Source organism: Triturus cristatus, chromosome 6 (genome assembly GCF_964204655.1).
Source record: "Triturus cristatus chromosome 6, aTriCri1.1, whole genome shotgun sequence".
Classification (NCBI taxonomy): Eukaryota; Metazoa; Chordata; class Amphibia; order Caudata; family Salamandridae; genus Triturus; species Triturus cristatus.
Genome location: NC_140589.1, coordinates 283,834,634 through 283,850,648, shown reverse-complemented (window position 1 = coordinate 283,850,648; position 16,015 = coordinate 283,834,634). Strand labels below are relative to the sequence as shown.

At 43.8% G+C, this 16,015-nt stretch overlaps 1 protein-coding gene across 3 annotated transcripts in view; it reads right to left on the bottom strand.

Moving 5' to 3' along the window:
- The window catches only part of SMC6 (structural maintenance of chromosomes 6), a 918,345-nt gene that overhangs the window by 579,055 nt on the left and 323,275 nt on the right, over positions 1-16,015 (bottom strand). For all 3 annotated transcript variants that reach the window (XM_085610645.1, XM_085610644.1, XM_085610643.1), the window contains exon 16: positions 9,553-9,667. In XM_085610645.1, coding sequence (XP_085466771.1) covers positions 9,553-9,667 — 115 coding nt within the window. The remainder of the gene's footprint in view (positions 1-9,552; positions 9,668-16,015) is intronic.

Below are 16,015 nucleotides of genomic sequence, written 5' to 3'. Positions count from 1 at the left end.
GGTGTCTTTCATAGATTCACATGCTTGAATATAGAATAGCCAGCATTAACAATCATTATTGTTTCCATAGTTATAACAGCACTATACAGTTTTAATGCCAATCACTATCCTTATATATATGATATCACTGAATATCTATATAAGTGTAAATGAACCATTATCTCAACAGTAAATGGAAAACAATATGGAGGAGGGAAGGAAGAGGCTCACCTTATTTAAAAAGATTGCGAAGCACTGCCTGCCCAACTGCAGCATCCTCCTCGTTTAAAGTTGCCAAGCAGTAATACCTTGTAAACGTATGTCTACTTGACCACGTAGCTGCTCTGCAGATCTGATGTAAAGGCACTCCAGCAAATAATGCGGTTGAAGAAGGCATCGCTCTAGTGGAGTGAGCCCTTACTGGTGACTGCAATGGCTTGTTTGCCTTTTGATGGCAGAAGACGATGGCTGCTGAAACCCAACGTGCAATAGTTGGTTTTGTCACTGGACGTCCCTTGTGATAGCGCCCATAAGCTATGAAGAGTTGATCAGTTTTCCGTAAAGAAGCTGTTCTGCTGATGTAGAACTTTAAACATCGTTTCACATCCAGGGAATGTAATCTCTGCTCCGCAGGAGTTTGAGGATTAGCAAAGAAGGTTTTCAAAATCACTGGTTCGTTAATATGAAAGTCTGAAGGTACTTTAGGCAAAAAAGTTGGATTTGTACGCAACACTACAGAATCTGGTTTGAACTGTAGGAAAGGCGGATTTATGGTAAATGCATGAATGTCACTGACACGACGTGAAGACGTTAGTGCCAGAAGAAGAGCCACCTTCCAAGTTAGAAACTTCAACTCGACCTTGTGAATAGGTTCAAATGGTGGCCTCATCAGTTGTGCCAATACGATGTTCCGATGTCACAATGGAGGTGGGCGTCTAACAGGAGGAAATTTACGAAATAACCCTTTGAAGAATTGTTGGATAATCCTTGAAGAACAAAGGGACGTTGAACCATCTTGACGGAAACGGGAGATTGCCGCCAGAAAAACCCTCAAGGTTGCATGAGACAATCCGGAGTTAGCTAAATGCAAAAAGAAAGGTAGCAATTGTTGTGGCGTGGAGTGAAGTGGATGAACTCCATAGGCTGCACACCAGTGGCAAAATCTTTTCCACTTTAATTTGTACGTCTTTACCGTAGAAGGAGCCCTCGCCTGAGCCAAGATGTCTCCACAGTCCTGTGGGATGTCTAAATGGGCAAATTCACAGTGCTCAGGTTCCAAGCTGATAAGCTTAGTGAGGAGGGGTTCGGATGACAAATGTTCCCCTTGCTCATTGTCAGAAGATCTGTACGAGTATGTAGAAGGATTGGTTTGCATTGAGACATTAGGAGTAACTCTGAGAACCATGCTTGCCGAGGCCACCGGGGAGCTACTAGAAGTAGATGGCAAGGTTGCCTCCGCATCTTCCACAGGACCCGAGGTATGAGTGGGATTGGAGGAAAAGCGTAGGCAAACAGATTGCACCAGTTCATCAAAAAGGCATTGCCCCGTGATCCTTGGTGGGGATGCCAGCTTGCATAGTGTCGGCATTTGCGGTTCTCTGGTGTGGCAAAGAGATTCAGCTGTGGACGTCCCCATCGTCGAAATATCATCTCCAGCGTCGGCTGATGTAACTCCCATTCGTGGGTCGACGAGGAGGACCTGCTCAGGGAATCTGCTAGGATATTGGATACCCCTGGTAGATGAACTGCTGCAATCATGATGTGATGGTTGAGAGACCAATCCCAGATCGACTGGGCTAGACGAGACAGTTTCGGGGAATTTGTTCCACCCTGCTTGTTGACGTAGTGCATGCAGGTTGTGTTGTCTGTCTGTATGAGGACTGATTGTCCTTGGATTAAAGGAAGAAAGGATTTGAGAGCCAGAAATATAGCCATGAGCTCTAACCTGTTGATGTGCCAGGCTTTTTGGCATATTGTCCATTTTCCCTTGATTGATAGATCCTCCCAATGAGCACCCCATCCTTCTAGAGATGCGTCTGTTGTTATTGTCATGTCTGGTATGATTGACAGAAATGAAATGCCCTTCATTAGGTTTAACGGTTGTGTCCACCATTTCAGTGCCGACTTCATCCGATCTGTGACGGTTACGAGATCGTTGAAAGAACCCGTAACCTGACGCCATTGAACATCCAGTTCTTCTTGGATGGGGCGTGTCCGTAACCTGCAATGAGGGATCAATGCAATGCATGACGACGCCATCCCCAGAAATGACTTCAACAGTCGTACAGAAACGGATCTTTTTGATCTGATAAGGGTTACCAGACGGAGAATCCTTTGAAGACGGTCTTGGGAGGGAAGTGCCCTGGCTGGCACTGTCTCCAAAGTTGCTCCTAGAAAATCCCTGAAATGAGAAGGCTGTAGATGAGACTTCGCGGTATTTATGCTGAGCCCTAAGGCGCGAAACACCTCCTTGCAAAGACGTGTGTGCTGTCGAAGTTGAACCTCTGATTGTGATTTTAGGAGACAGTCGTCCAGATATGGGAAGATCTGCACACCCTGGAGACGTAGGAACGCTACGACAGGGGCTAGCACCTTTGTAAACACACGTGGGGCCGAGCGTAAGCCGAATGGTAGTACTCTGAACTGGAAATCCTTCCGACCCACTCGAAAACGAAGGAATTTCCGATGTTGTCGTAGTATGGGGATATGAAAATATGCATCTTGGAGATCGATTGTTGCCATGAAATCTCCTTGTGAGAGTAAGCGCAAGATCTCTACAAGCGTCAACATGCGAAAGGATTGTTTCTTGAGAAATCTGTTGAGAGCCCTCAGATCTAGAATGGGCCTCCATTCCCCGTTTTTCTTGGTGATAAGAAAAAAATCGGGAATAAAATCCTTTTCCCTTTTTGAGATCTTGGAACTACCTCTATAGCTCCTTTGTCTATTAGAAGTTGAACTTGATGTAACAGTTCCTTGATATAAGCTGGTGGTGGTCCGGTAGGCGGTGTGGGTGGAGGGAATTCGGTGCACTCTAGAGTGTGACCTCTTTCTACAATGTCCAAAACCCAACGGTCCTTTGTTATGGAGGACCATTGAGAAGAGTACAGAGAAATTCGACCTCCAATTTTTTTGGGACTGATACAAGTCATTGTCTCTTAGGGGTAGAACCCCTATAAGAGGATTTTCCTCTGTAAGTCTTGGAAGACTGTTGTCGAGAGGTTTGTTGTTGGTTATAGGAATAACGGTTGGAACCTTGGCTATATGATCTATACTGGTTGTTTCCTCGTCGAAAATTAGAACAGGTGCCGCGTCCGCGTGCACCCCAAAAGGACTGTTTCCGAAATTGTAACGTGCCCAGAGAGCGGGCAGTTTCCGTATCCTTCTTTATCGATTGGAGAGCTTCATCCACATGATCTCCAAACAAAGCCTCTCCATCATATGCCATGTCCAATATTTTTGCCTGTACTTCCTGACGAAAGGATGTTGAGCGCAACCAACCTTGCCTGCGCAATACTGCTGCCCCAGCAGGCTGACGGAATCCCATACAGGCGATATCAACTGCACAGTCTATCATCTCCGCAGATGTACTCTCACCCTCCTGGAGTAGCTTTAGGGCCTCACTCTTCGATGGTTCCGGCAGTTGGTCAACTAACGCTGAAATATCCGCCCATACCTGACGGTCGTAGCGGCCTAAAATGGCCAGAGCATTAGCCGCTCTTACAGTGGTGGAAGCCATTGAAGAAAATTTCCGCCCTATGGCGTCCAAACGACGTCCATCACGATCAGGTGGTGCCGTGATCGTTGACGCAGGGTTTCTAGCCCGACGTTGCGCGGCCTGTGTCACCACAGAATCTGCCTTTGCTTGGCCAGTAAGACACGCTGGCCCTCCCGAAGGCGATTTGTACTTTTTTTCCAATCTGGGTACCTGTGCCGGAAGACTATTTGGGGTCTTCATAATCTTCTTGCCTTCCTCCCAAATAAATTCGATTATAGGGATTGTATGTGTTTGTTTAAACGGCTGGTTTTTGAAATCGTAAAGGAAACAATCCTCCTCCTTATGCTCCGTAGTCAATTTGAATCTCTGCGCTGCCCTATCCATTAACTGGTGAAAACTGGCGATATCCACCGGTGGTGAGTCACCCGGTATCACTGCCGAGGGAGATGGTGTTTGAGCATGATAATCATCCCACTCCGTCATACCATCATCGTCATCATCATCATCACCACCATAATCGAGAATTTCACCATCCTCCCTGTCTTGAGGAATTTCTTCCTCTTGTTCAGTGACCTGAGAAGGTACTGCCCGAGTGGAGGAATGTTGCAGCGGTAGTGAAGGTGTTACCACAGATGGAATTGGGGCTGGTACCCGTTCCGATATAGTTGTTGGCACCACTGGAAGAGGCGGGACCACAGCTTCTTGCAGTGATAACGGAAAACGTCTATTATAATCGTCCAACATGAGTTGAAGATTTGTTATGAGGGATAGTGGTAGCGTCGCAGTTTGTCTTTCTGTAGGAACTTCTTGCTGATAACATTGTTTCTCATCCTCACTACTATCGTCTTGGCAGTTTATAATTAAATCTGAGGGACTGCGGGCCGTCCCAAACGATTCAGGTAAACCTTCTTCTGAATCCTGATCAGAATCCGTGGCAAATAATGGAGAAGGAAGATGTGAATCCTCCAACAATATAACTTCACCCGACATATCAGGTCGAGAACTTGGTGGCAATGGAACCAAAGGAGCAGCGGCAAACGACGAAGTAGGTGCTGTGGACGTGGATGAAATCTGATCTGTTAAGGACCTCTGAGTAGCAGTCGTCCTCTTAATTTTTATTTGCACTGAAGAGATTGCCGTCGACGGTACCGGAGATATAGAAGGTACTGCGGACATCCTTGTAGATGGACTTGTGACAGGAACCATCGTCGACGGGACTATCGTCGACGTAACCATAGCTGATGGAATTAGCGTCGACGGGACCATCGTCGACGGGACCATCGTCGACGGAACCCTCGTCGACGGAACCCTCGTCGACGGAACCCTCGTCGACGGAACCTTCGTCGACGGCACCTTCTTCGTCGACGGGTCTCTCCACGACGTACTCGTCGACAAGATTTTTTCCTTCTTCTTCGTCGACGACGATGCAATAGGTACAATAGAGGATACAGTCTTGATGGTACTGATTAACATCGTCGACGCCGACAACGTCGACGGAACCGTCGACGAAGATGTAGATGCTGTCGTCATCGTGAGTGTCACCGTCGACGAGTAGGAAATTGCAGATCTCGTCGTCGGAAGCTTCGTCGACGACGAAGCCAGTTTTTTCTCTGAAAACAGGGAAGTGGAAGCCTCAGCAGCCTGAGAACTATGTCTCGTGGGCGACAAAGCAGTAGACAAGGCAGAAGAAGTGGCAGATGTCATAGTCAAAGACATTTTCTTCTTTTTCAGAAAAGGAGAAGATAATTCTTGTATGCTACTGCGCTTAGAGGCTGTGTGGGAACGGCCAGAAGTAAGGCTTTCTACCTCAGAAACCACTTCATCTTTATCCTTAAGTCTCTGTAGCCACAACAAGAGACGGCCTTCCCTGTCCTTCAAAGTTTTTGTAGAAAAAGTTCTACAGAACTTACATTTAGCCACTTCATGGTCTGGGTAAAGACAGTAAATACACTTACTGTGTAGATCTTCTGAGAATAAACGTAGCTTTCCACAAGAAGAACAAGGTCTAAACAAAGATTTCTTACTTGAAGACATGTTGAATAGAACAAAACTGAGCAGAGCTCAGGGAGACTCCCTTTCACACGACGTGCGGTAGAAAATCTGAGGTGAGGAGCTCTGAGGAGAAGGTTCTAGAGAGGAGCGGACGCCTGATTGGCCGTAGTTTGGACTAACATAATGACAGAGATAGACTGTGAATGTCTTTTTTCTCTTTCCATGTATCTCTATAGAGATTTCATATAGAGACATTCTTGATGTTTATCACTTACTTATATCTCTGTTTTATATGATTACTTATATATATATATATATATATATATATATATATATATATATATATATATATATATATATATATATAGCTATATTATTTACCGTGGGACTCCCACTCCGACGACGGGGAATATTCAAGCATGTGAATCTATGAAAGACACCCCAATACTGGAGAACAAAATTTCCCTCCATATATGCACCCTCTTTTCTTCTCGGCTTCCCTCATTCCAGGCCCCTACTCTCATTACGTCTTCACCTCCTTCCGTCATTCCTCACATCCTCCATCACCTCTTCATTTATTACTTATTCCACGCTCCATTCTTCCTTTAATTTTTTTACTCCACTTCACTTCTCTTTCATCCTTTCTCTTTCTTTTCTTGTTGATTAATCCGGTTTACTATTTTTTAAAATGTATTTAATGCATTTTTACATAGCGCGGACTTTACCCGAAGGTGTCGTAGCGCTGTACAATAGATCCAGTTATGTTACATGAGAGAAATGTTACAAAATAGAACTTTACAAAAATAAACAGGAGACTAGGAGAGGTAGAGGGCTTGTGTGACCCTTGAGCACAGTGTGTCTGATCAGACCGCACTTCTGTATGGACCAGTCTCTCTTTAAAGGTCTGTACCTCAGCCCTGCAGTATTTTCAGCAGAGCGTGTGGCACCATTAAAGAGGGGGCAAAGCCCTCTCCTCTAAAGATGCCAGCACTCACTCAGCATCTTCAGACGGAAGGCTATAAACCACGCCCTCCTCAAGATTTCGGGGGGATCAGAGACAATGAAATGCTCACAGTGTGCCTGGAAACAACCCAGTGAAGACCCAATCTGCCACACCAACATCTTGTACACAGTTCATTCCCCAAGCAGGAATACCTGCAGGGCACGCGCCATCGGCCCATCTTTTCAAGTCTCACCTCCTTTCTATGATGACACTGGGCAACAGACCCCGCCTTCTGCGCCCCCTGTACACTGCTCTCGATTTCACACTTCTTGTGCTGTGTCCTACCCGTCATCCCTCCCTGCTTTCAATACCTGGTTCCAGTACACGCCATCCCTTATTGTGTACCCCATTACTGTGCGCATGCTTGGATTGGAGCTAGGTTGACGCCACATAAGCAGCCTACAAACCTTGCCTGCCTGAGCCAACCATACCTAGAAAAAGTGGACATCGGACACATGGGCACACCGCACTCAGGTCATGTGGGGTGATCAGACGGCCATGCGAGAGCAGCACCTGCCCTGCATATTTCACCCTCGGTGGAAACATAAGAACTATCAATGTGGCGACTGCAGTGGTACTGGGGTCTCCCAGCAAACATACAGCTGTCTTCAACCAAAAATCCCGGTCAAATTCACAACACTCTGAAACAAACAGTCCATGTACAGCAGCAAATAAACAACCTTTAGCAGATTAATGCATGCAAACACCGCACACTCTTCTCCCGCTGCTGGGCATTATCATATTAGATCCAAGACTTTAAAGCATCCTGGTGTAAAATGTGCAATCGGACTGAACAGTCTGCACCTCCCAACTACCACATGTATGCAGCACTTAGAAAGATAACCAGCAGTATGTGCACTGCCCTAACTCCAATTACAAAGATAAGCAGCAGTATGTGCACTGCCCTAATTCCAATTACAAAGATAAGCAGCATTATGTGCACTGCCCTAACCCCAATTACAAGCCAGTAATTGGCCGCATGTCCCACGCCCTCCTCCCTCCTCCCCCCCACGCCACGCTCTCTTTGAACCGTTTGGTGTGTTTCCAGCAGTCATCATTTCACCCTGGACAGCCCCCATGGCCGGGCACACATAGGACTGGTTCCAGCGGGAGGATAAGTCTAGCCTTTCAGCATACCCCATCCACAGTGACCCTCACTGACCAATGGAGACCGCAGGTGCTGCTGCACAAAAACAAGCATTTACAATGCAATAGGTCTCGCATTTGAGAACGTTTGCGCTATTGGCATTTGTAAATGACAAAGTCTTTTATTTATATGTTGTTTTGTAAAACTGATAAATAAAAGGCACTGCCATTTACAATGCCAACAGCTTAACCTCTCGCAAATGCGAGACCTATTGCATTGTAAATGCTTGTTTAATATAGAGCACTTTACTTTTACAACTAAAGCATATTTAATTTAAAATACACCAGATAAGGCACGTTTACTGCCCCTGTGGACTTTTTACTACTAAATTTGCCATTTTTCTTATGAAATCTATCCAGGAAACGTTTTATACTATACAATGTTAATTTCTGCAAGGTTTTCTTTTGATGATTGTAAAGAGTTTAAGTAATTATACAGTAAGGCTTATTAAACAACTTGGCAATGTATATCACTATTAACACAGAAGATGGAGGCTTGGGTAAGTTGTTCAGAAGTTCGTCAGTGCTTATAGTATATGGTGGTGTAAACCTAGAGTCATGCTCTTGAACAGGCACAATGGACCAAATGAATGAAAATAGATGGATGCTTCACTTACAGAGCCCCAATTGTTTTGCACCAAAGCGAACTGCCTTCTTGTACCGAAGAACATCCTTCTTTTAAAGACATTTATCAAATGACTCTCAAACCAACCTTTTGTTCTCTTTTTTTGCCAATGAATGCTAAACTCTAGTAAACTAGGATCAGTTTCTAGAGATCTACGTCATTTTCTTCTACTTCTTTATTCCACACGAACCAAAGGATTCCAGCAGGAACCTCAGTCTATTGAGTGGAAGAACAATCCCATTTCTTACTCTCAAACGCACACCGGTTCTCAGGAGACAAACTGGCTTGATCCACTGTTAGTTTCACAAATTTGTCGGTCCCTCCAAGTAAAGCATTACAATTAGGCTGCAAACTCCCAAACACCAGATGCAACAGTCATGGTCTTTGACATCATCTTTTTCTCTTTGCTGCATTTGTTGCACCTTAAGACACAGGACATCATTACTCTGGCATTCAGTGTTAATCCATCATTAACTTACATTGGTTAAGTAGAGCTAGCTTAAGCATTCCCGTGGAGTACTGCTGCATAGGCATTCAGAACCGTCAGCTTACTGTGCCCAAGGATTCAAAGATAGTTCATCTGTGCATTATAATCGGTTCAACATTCATTCAGGGTGGAAAGGCCCATAGAGGCTTGGTAACCTAGTTATACGTGCACAACACCTCCTATGAATTATGAAAACAATTCATGTAAAAAGACTAAGGCAGAAATTAAAAAGGTCCCTCAAAAAAGAGGGTGGGCTCCACGTTTTCCTGGAACTGTTTCTGATTAGGCAGGTTTACATAAGTCTGATGTGGTAGACTTCTCTACGCTCACTCTGCACTCAATGAGTTAAATCTCATCCAAACCTGAAGATGCTTTTAGTTACACAGGAGGAGATTTTATGAGCTGGTCTGCATATTTAAAAACAGAAAAATTCAATTGTTGATTTCAGGCCATGTGTAGAACTAGAAAGATAAAGCTTCCCACTGACCAAACTAAACTGAAACACCAATAACACTGGTTTCCGAACATTAAAATAGAAATATTTAATCAGGTGTTTAATGTGCATCTTTTCTTTTAATATAACAAAATACAAAGCTATATCTTACTTTGATTAACAAGATTGACTCAATCCCTCGCATGTCAATTAAAGAATTTGCCACCACTGGGTCATCTATTTCGAGAGCTGTAAGCACAGTTGGGAATTCTCGGTGAAATGCCGCTCTACGTACAGAAAAGAAAAATATGGTTAGATTTAAACAAACAATTATTCAAAGCTGTGATTTCATTAGGCTGTCCTAAATATATTATTTTAAACCAAAAATGAATAGTCTATAAACCAAGAAGTTGAAAAGCGAAGCAAACAAGAATATATAAATGTGCATCATAGATACATGGCTATATGTGAACAAAACTGTAATAGCAGTAATATCTGCAACAGAAGCGCCCTACATTAGAATACTAATTAATAGACGTTTGGAGAGACAGCAGTGCATACATTTTTACTGGTAAAATATCATTGTATCTGTCTGAGACCCAGTAGAGGATACACAGATTAAACAACAGACAAAGCGCCTTCTCATACAAGTCCTGATGTAGTTTGTACCAATTGTAATTTAATGTTGTCCAGTATCTACTGTAAAAACTGGTTCTTAAAAGGAAATTGGATGCCTAAAAGTTGTAATCATACACAAAGGTTGAGGCAAGCTTTACACAAATAATTTTTTTTTCAAGCCCATATAAACTATCTGTAACAATATTGAACTTATTTAATTCATACATCTACAAAAGCCTGCGGAGTAAGATTGAACCCATTCCCAGGTCCCCCTTTTGCATACATCTGCTCTCCAACAGGCTGCAAATTATTCAATGGCTCTCAGAAACAAGACCTTACATATTCTTCGGAAGGGATGTACCAGTCTCCCAATAATATAGATTTGATATAATTGTAAATAAATCTTTAACATGGCTGACACGAAGACTGGTGGGAGCCTAGCATTTCACACTATTTTAATTGTTTTGTTATTATGATTTATATTTCGTCAGGTTTGGCTTAATTTTTCCAACTTTATTTCCAGATGCAGAGCTAGAGTTGGACTAAAAATGCATGTTTACATGTGGTTAGTTTTTCCTCCTTTATTGTTGTGTCTTTCCTCCTCCACAGGGGTGGCACAATGTATTGAGGGTACCCAAGGCAAGCTCACCTGCACCCCTGACCATTCAGATGTGCACATCAAGCAGGCACAATATTGTGAAGCCTGCTTATCAAGTGGTGTCCCTCAGGAAGTACGTCTACGTCTAAATAACTATCTATGTAGCCATTCCTTCCTTATAATTAGTTTATATTATGCCAACAAGATCCATGGTTGGAACAAGAATGGATAGCAGCAATTTATCTTGGGCTAGCATAATACTTGTTAAAACAATTGTAACATTCAAAATGCCTTAAATCACTCTGCAATAGGCCATCAGAAAACAAGATTTGCCTTCTTGAAGCATGTAATGTAATGTAAAGAGACTTTGTAAAATGCTCTGTTACTCCAGGGAGTGTCCTGGGGCTATGCACCTCGCAAGTTGACTGGTAGAGGGACCTAACCATTAAGCCTGATTAAGAAGCCATGTCTTCAATTTATTCCGAAACTGGGAGGTGGATAAAATTTTCCGTACTCCAAAGGGAGTTTGTTCCATGCTGACAGTCCTAAGAATGGGAAGGAACTGCTACCGGTTCTAGACCGTCGAATCCTTGGGATGTTGGCCAGCAAAAGGTTAGCTGAGCGAAGGCACCTGGATGCAGCATAGAAACAGATCATAGCTCGGAGGTGCCCCGCACCAGCGTGTTGAAGGGCCCTATGTACCAAAAACAAGGTCTTAACAAGCATTGGCATAGCCAATAGGTCTCGCCTTTGTAACCTTATAAGTGTTTAGTTATCCAGCATAATATCCTTGGTGCAACAACATCAACTGTTGCATGGCTAAACACTTCTAAGGTCCCAAAGGGGAGACCTATTGGCTATGCCAATGCTTGTTTTATCTTGACCATGACCAAATTCCCCAGAGGTGAAGATTGCTCTATAGAGACATGAGACCTGCCAACTAGCATAGCAGCAGCAGATGGCACATGATATTGTCCGCCTTTACAAACTCACCTGGTGAAGTTCAGATATTCACCGCGACAAGGAAGGTGAGCTGGAAACGGCTGCACACAATAGGTTTCTATCTTTGAACAGCCATGGTCCATTATGGGTTTTAAAGACACCCCAGGACACAGCGGCAGCCTTGGCAAGCTTTTGTTTGTTTGGGGCTGTAAGTTAAGGCAGTGGTGGGAGGAGGTAGAAGTGCCACTAAGGCAGTTCTTGGTGCGTAGCTCCGTCTCCCTACAAGGCCATGCCCATCTCTCACACAGTGACATTTTTTTAGTTGGCAGGTCTGAAACAACTATAAATATACTATAAGATTACATTAAAGGTATGCTTTGCATACATCTGAACTCACCTGTGTTTGACCTCTGTGTGTAGAGCACTTGGTAACAGCATTTGCTTTGCATATCATTGTAAAAGATCTTTACAAATAGATTTAAAACCTTACACAGTACCATTAATCTGATTAGACCGCCCCCTTGTGTTTAGTAGTTTTTAAATTGTTAAAGCGCTTTTATGCTAATGAACAAGTTAGTGTTCAACAAAAAGCTAATATATGTAAAGCAAATTAATAAAATATAATGCTCACCGCCTCTTGGTTGTTATGGCTATTCTTTACATTTATAATTTAGGGGTTTCCTGTGAAGAATTTTTAGGTTCCCTGTTAAGAGTGTAAAAGTGCTTAGAAGCTTCAATAAAAAGCTTATATAAGTGCCAGTCCCACCAATACATGCACGCGTGATTCTCCCTTTACTGAAGGAAGCAGGCGCCATCTTTCATCATCGCCCGCAGGCAGGACCAGGCGCGAGCCCGGCGCACACGCTAACTCAAGCGCGCTTGCAGCTGCACCAGGCCGTCAAGCTTGGCGTGGCTTGAATTGCACAGGTCGGTTCAGCAAGTCCGCGTCTTTAACAATGGAAAGCTATGCACCATTCTCCCCATTAAATCTCATTAAATATTCTGTTTCTGCCACGTCGTTTATTATGTAATGCATCTTTCTGAAGTGCTGGGTGTACTTGTGTGCTCTGCGAGAGTTGCCTGCGGCTGCCGCGCTGCCGGAGAATTCCAGAGCTGTGCCCTCCACAAATAACCAGCAAACCCAATTTATATAATGACATTGACTGTTTACTAAATGGTAATGCTGTTTGGAGTGCTATAATGGTTTTTCAGCTACATTGCGTGTCTCACTAACGACCTCACCGACATGTGTGATGAGAGTGGTGCAGTGAAACCAGAAGAAACCCAGAGAGGGGGTGCTTTGCAATTAAGGTCGTCCATTTTATAACAAGCGCGGTGCGCGCGCACTGCAAGGAATGCGAGGTATGCAGCTGGCACCGGGCGCGCTGCTGCTCGCTCCCGAACACCCCACTTTAGCCAATTGCGTGCTGTCTTTCTTAGAAAGACGCACGCAAAGGCCAATAGCGTGTGAGCAACAAAAAAAAGCACACACACGAGCGTGTGCTCGGAGTTGAAAGTCCTTACTAGAAGCCTCGCAGAGCAGCGCATGCGCCTGGCTCAGGCAAGACCTAAAAAGGATCCTTTTCCAAATAGGGAGCCAGTGCAACGCCCTTAGATGTGGGGATACAGGTGTTCCCAATGGTAGGCCTGAAACAGTACGAGCTGCAGCGTTTTGAACCACCTGCAGTTTGCTAGTCAAATAGTCAGGCAGGCTGAGATGCAGAGCATTACCATAGTCAAGCCTCAATGTAATTAAGGCCTGTACTACCAGTTTCTGAGCTGAGAAAGAGAAAATGCAAAAACATTATTAGCATACGCAACAGGCCAAAACACTTCCCAGCACTGCATTAACCAGAGGCAAAAACGAAAGCCCGCCATCAAACTTAATGCCTAGATTCTTCGCCAAGCTACTCTGGCGTAGTGGAGGTAGAGCGTCCACAGGCCAGAAAGACTGCCAAGGCTCATGTACCTTTACACCAAAGAAGAGTAGTTCCGTCTTTTTGGCATTACATTTGAGCAGGTGAAGTGTCAGCCATTGGAAAACTGCTGTCAGACAGGTGCTATTTTTTTGTCAGGGAATACTTTCTTCCCTGCACCAGGAAAACAGTAGCTGGGTAGGTATCATCAGCATAAGAAATTATTTTTGCTCCCAGGGCCTCTGCCAAAACAGCAAGTGCGGTGAGATTAATACTAAATAGTGTAGGACTCAAAGTCGAGCCCTGAGGCACTCCCACTTGCAAATCACGCAACCTAAACAAACAAGCATTAAAAATGCAATAGGTCTCGCAATTGTTTTAGTTAGAGCTATTGGCATTGTAAATGACAATGTCTTTAACCTATGTGTTAACAGGAACATTTTGAGAAACTGGGTGGATACTTGGAGGTAAATTTGCCAGAGAGATTTCCAAGATGCTTCCTTAGAAGCTAAAGTAAGAAAAAAAGCTTAGATACAATCATTACAATGATGTATTCTGAACTCTGCTATAAATAAGAACTCCAGCACAATGAATGCACTGAAATATAGAGCCTCATCCTGATAAGAATACTAGTTGTTTATTATTAATTAATAGAAACTATAACTGGTTACATAAGAAAACAGATACTTGCGCACAGAAAATGAAGCATTGGCAACTACATGCAGAGCAGAATGGAAGGAAGGAAGCCTGCCAAGTTATAGAAAATTCAGCAAAGGGACACATGCACACTCTGACCTAGGAGTATAGCAGATATGTCCAATGCAAGCTTAAAATACTACTAAACACATTTTTTACCTCAACACGTACATGTATGCTTGTATGCCACAGTGTCTCTCTGCCATACCAGGAGGTGTGCATAGGTTAACTGGAAGAAAGGCACTTTTTCATGTATCTGAGCAAACTAGCACTACGAGGCAATATCAAAGGGAGATTGTATGTAACAGAAATAATATAATCCCATTTCCCCAATAAAATACATACACTTCACATCAGTGACTGAACTGGAAAAATAGAAGTAAAGGTACTCTGTATCAGAGTACTCGGTCCCAGAGTACCTACTTGCTTCTGGTAAGTGCAGGTACTGTCCTCAAAATAAAAAAAGTGCCGGTACTCAGTACCAAACAGTACTGACCCTTTTAAAGCACTGCTTAGCATCTTAACAGTTGAATGAAGAAGAACTAGTGTAATGTTCCCGCTGTAGGAAAATGCATAAATAAATACAAATAAAAAATAAATTTCATTTTTTTTACCAGTCTGCTTTGCTGCTGAGAGCATGCTAAAAGGGAAATTAAATCCCTACCCTTGTCACAATGCAAAGCACACCTCGCCTACCCTTAGTTCCGAAGCTACTGCCATTTCCCCTGGTGACACGTGTTTTGTCACTACAGACCTTGCGGTAAAATTACATCAGTCAGGAAAGTCCCCATCTGCCCACGAAAAGAGGAACATCCCGCCTTCAGCCTCCCGAGGTGTAGCATTCTAAAGTGGAGCAAAAAAATGCCCTTTCTCGGTGATGTCGCTGTACATCAAGCAGCTCTCTCCTAGTGCTTTAAATAAGAATATAGAAGTGGGGGTACTCACACTATCAGAACCCTGCTTCAAACTGAGATGTGCCGGTACTCTCCCATATAAAGTATTGAAAAGGCGAAAGGACGTTGAAGATACATTCCTTCAAATTAAAGAAGTGCAGATCTCAGTGCTTGCCCATTTAAAGCACTGCTCTTGCCCCATGGCAATGAAGCAGTATACCCTCTTCTTGTGTGCCAATGGTTGTAATAGAGACTATCCCTTTCTGCCCATGTAATGGTCTCTAGTGTAATTGATGACGGCATTCCGAGAGCTGTCTTCATTTGACTAACTGAACTAACTATACTAAAACGATGCACAAGTTACTACTTCTGTAACGATATATCTGTAAGAGACATTAGTTAGTGATAGATTCCTTACCTTAAAATATCCCCAGGCGTCAGACTGGATCCGGAAAGTTTTGCTAGCAGTACCCCTGCGCGTCAGATGGTGGCGTCGTGCGGTTCCGCGTCCGTTCTGTACACGACTTTCCGCGCCAGGAATGCAGAGCCATGTAAGAAACTGACCACTGGTGCCAAGAAACTAGGGCCCTGAAGGGGATGACCTTAACCCAAGAAATCAGTTCGTAGAATGGGGAGGATGGGTGGAGCGTTAAGGAATCAGTCACTAACTAATGTCCCTTACAGATATATCGTTACACAAGTACTAACTTGTGCATCTGAAAGAGACACGTTAGTAATAGATTCCTTACCTAAGAATAGATAACCCAGCAATACCAACCCCGGTGGTGGGTCTGCAGATAGATTACACCAGAAAGTCACAGAGAACAGAACAGCCAAAGAAGCAGTCTCTCTGGACTTGACTGTCAAGGCAGTAATGCTTGGTAAGCATTTGCAGCGAGGCCCACATAGCTGCCTGACAAATATCCTGCAAGAGAACGCCGCGTCCCAAGGCAGTAGTGGCTGCCATTGCCC